Source organism: Anopheles cruzii, unplaced genomic scaffold (assembly GCF_943734635.1).
Source record: "Anopheles cruzii unplaced genomic scaffold, idAnoCruzAS_RS32_06 scaffold02476_ctg1, whole genome shotgun sequence".
Lineage (NCBI taxonomy): Eukaryota > Metazoa > Arthropoda > Insecta > Diptera > Culicidae > Anopheles > Anopheles cruzii.
Genome location: NW_026456061.1, coordinates 1 through 3,165, shown reverse-complemented (window position 1 = coordinate 3,165; position 3,165 = coordinate 1). Strand labels below are relative to the sequence as shown.

General features: G+C 45.1%; 1 protein-coding gene across 1 annotated transcript; it reads right to left on the bottom strand.

Annotated features, from left to right (window-relative positions):
- Positions 1-1,101: 1,101 nt before the first annotated feature.
- LOC128276790 (MKRN2 opposite strand protein-like) lies at positions 1,102-2,077 on the bottom strand. The gene is made up of 5 exons (XM_053015250.1): positions 2,020-2,077; positions 1,799-1,932; positions 1,650-1,727; positions 1,283-1,591; positions 1,102-1,216 (listed from the first exon to the last, which is right to left on the bottom strand). The coding sequence occupies exons 1-5, from the start codon at positions 2,029-2,031 to the stop codon at positions 1,102-1,104; spliced, it is 648 nt and encodes a 215-aa protein (XP_052871210.1). The 5' UTR covers positions 2,032-2,077.
- Between the last annotated feature and the right edge of the window lie 1,088 nt (positions 2,078-3,165).

The window sequence follows — 3,165 nt, the reverse complement described above, 5'->3', positions numbered from 1 at the left end:
GCTATGTCTACAGTTTAACAAACTACTGCTACCATTGATGTACGTGTACCCTTTGAGAGGTAGAGTAATTGTACGTCTCATTTTGTGTTTTGTGTAACTAAATAGTGTCCCTCACGGATGCCTCGCCATATTGTTTTTGCTCAAACGTTGAGGATAACGAAATGGTAATCGTAGGCAATTTTGTTTACCATAAAATTATCATCGATGTAAAGAATTACGAATTCGTTAAAGCGTCGTTTTTACACAGTTTTCAATATACAGTGGATGAACTAACATTTACACATCTTATTTAATGATTTTGATTGATTTTTTAATGACTAAAGCAAATTTTTCATCCTCGTATTTCCAAAAATCTTTTTGTTAATTTCACTGTACGTTCACTTTGCTGTTGGTGATTTCGTTGGATCCAAATTTGGATGGACTTTCAAACACCCGCTTGCCTTCGCTCACCTTGGCCTCCAGCGAGCGCACCTTCTCAGGTTCGGAGTGCGTCGAAGGACGGTGGAAAAGTGTGTTGGAAGTGTTTACAGTGTATATTGATAAAAGTGATAAATAAATGATTAAAATAAAAATTTTAACCCAGTGTTATCTATCTATATATATAAAATTCAAGTTCTGTCTGTATGTCTCAAGTAAACTCCGAAACTACTGGACCGATTGACTCGAAATTTGGTATACAGGGGTTTTAGGGGCCGGGTAGTGTCGTTATCATGCTATCAATTTAATATATTTAAAACATCAATTACTCCACAAGTTATGAATCGAATTTCATCAAAACTTGCACAATGGTTGCTGGCCACCCGAGAAATCATGTGACAAAATTTGGTCCTTGCAGGACAAGGGGAAGGTTTCTTAGGTGAGAAAACAGCTAACAAAGTGAGTTCAATGAACTAGTATCTATTAAATCATATTAATATCTAAATTAATTTTAATATCTATTGTTCCGAAAATAAAGAAAATAATAATAATGCTGGCAGCATTCGAGCAGCTGCTGCTGTCCGAGTGCGGTCGATGCCGGATCTGTCAAACGAAACGTCAAATTCGAATTCCTTTTTTCGAAGACAAAATTGTTAAATCCACACAAATTTCATTCAAATTGCTTTATTGCTGTTGCTCGTCGATCCAATATCCGCACGATTGCAGCTTCCGGTGGATTGTAATGAACTTGGCGGCGTTTTGCGTCTTCGGCACGATGTACTGTTCACTAAACAAAAACCTGCAGCAGAATAGGGAAACGAAAGGATTAATCGGGACAACCAGAGCACTGGCCACTTGTACTTACTTATCGTGGCAATAGGCCGAAAATTCTTCGTAGCCAAGCTTCACCAGAAACGACAGCACGAATGTGTAGCAGTTGTTTGATGCTTCGTGGTACGTGTCCTTACTCCATCTGCACCGGTCACTGCAGGCCGCTAGCACTTCTTCCCACCGATCGTACCACCCTTCCGGTACTTGTGCCACCAGGAGGCACTGGTTCCAATCGTCACTATTCTTTGCAGACGTTTCCACTAATCCTTCGGTGTCGTACTCAGTAATGTCCCCGCTCAGCGAAGTCAGTGCTATGTGTAGGTTTTCTTGATTTTGAAATGAACTAATGAAAAGTCGTCTATAGGTTGCGCTTTACATCGATCGCACGGGCATTCGCGTACCTCAAAAAATCTCCACGCGATGGGCGCAGCACAATGGCGCAGGGATGCTGCGAGGCTCGGATGAACGGACATGGCAGGCTGAAACGGAACACGAACGGGTTGGATCGGGTTCGAAATAAAAATAGCAGAGCGATTACGTCTAACTTTACGTTAAAGGAGAATCGTCTAGGTCGCTACTCAAAGGATCCCCGCACAGTGGACACGAAGACAGGGTTTGGTACACAAAGATCGTCTCGCCACAGTGCCGGAAACATATTAAATCCCTTTCCATACGCATCACACACTGGAACGAGATAGAAAGCAAAAGAATAGAACGATTAAAATGCGATACTAATGAAAAACGGAACGGAAAGGCGCCCGAGATTCATACCCACGTGCTCATTGCTAGAAGCAACAAACTTTACAAACTCTCTCGCTTGCGTTCCTCCATTCCAATTGCCGGCAAAGCCACCAACGGTGGGGTGCTACAATTGCATGCTGAAACATAATAAAACGTCGGATGCGATTCCCGCGCGCGCTCTAGCAAACAAACCCTTGTGTCCCAGCACCCCGTGCATGATCCGTCCCCCCCGAGAATATTAAAACCCACGTCTGCGTTCGGCGGATCAGCTGAAATCGGTTGTTATTTTTTGTCTCCCTGGCAACGCTCGAACCGAACCCAAAGGGATCCACGGGGGTGTTGTGTTGTGGCACTAGGATACGACGGAGCCAAAGCGTCACGACGGGTAGCGCACACGGTTAACCGCAGCGGCAAAGCGGGTTGGGGTGTTGGGGGTCGGGACACGAACGGCCCGAAAAGTGCTTCCTCCCGCGGACTTGCTACATACGTGCATCGAAAGTAGAACCGAAAGCAACCGGGATCGACGGACCGACGAGTGCCATCGCTATTGATAGGCTGTAAATAGTGTGCTTTCGAACGTGCTGCAACACGGAAGTGGAAATGTGGGACACGTTGAAAATAGGCCTGTAAAAGTGTATTAACTTGAGTGTCTAATATAGTGAGGGACGCGAGGACAGGAAGCAAAAGCCCATTAATTGCTGGCCCGATGATGGCAGACGATGGCAAGCACGTGCGTGAGTCAACGGATCACCGCATTAGTGGCACTAATGGCCTCTGTATGAAAACTAGGAGCATGCTACAAAGGACACACTGTGCTAACCCGCGATTAGTGCTGCTGATAGTTTGCGTCACTTCCGGTTCGCTTTTACACCTATCTGGTGCGGGGTTCGCTTGCCTCAGCAATCCCTGTGTCTACGGTGTGTGCATCGATGATCTCAATAGGTAATCCCATCTCGTCCACAGTGTCCTTCCAAGGAGTGCCAGGAGTGGGGGCGATAAATGAGTCAGAGTTCGAATGAGGTTATTGGTTCCAATTTCCTTTTCCCATTATTTTCTCATTTAATATCGACCGAAAGCGAAACCGGACTGACGCGCCGCGAGTTACGCGTAATGCGTTTGATTTCGTGTCCGTTCATTATTTCTTGATGTAATGAAATATGCAGGTACCCGTGTACC

Coding starts and splice junctions, on each gene's coding strand:
- LOC128276790 (XM_053015250.1), bottom strand. Junction 1,592..1,649: donor TCGCGTGGAGATTTTTTGAG/GTACGCGAATGC, acceptor ACTTTTCATTAG/TTCATTTCAAAATCAAGAAA. Junction 1,217..1,282: donor TCGGCCTATTGCCACGATAA/GTAAGTACAAGT, acceptor ATTCTGCTGCAG/GTTTTTGTTTAGTGAACAGT.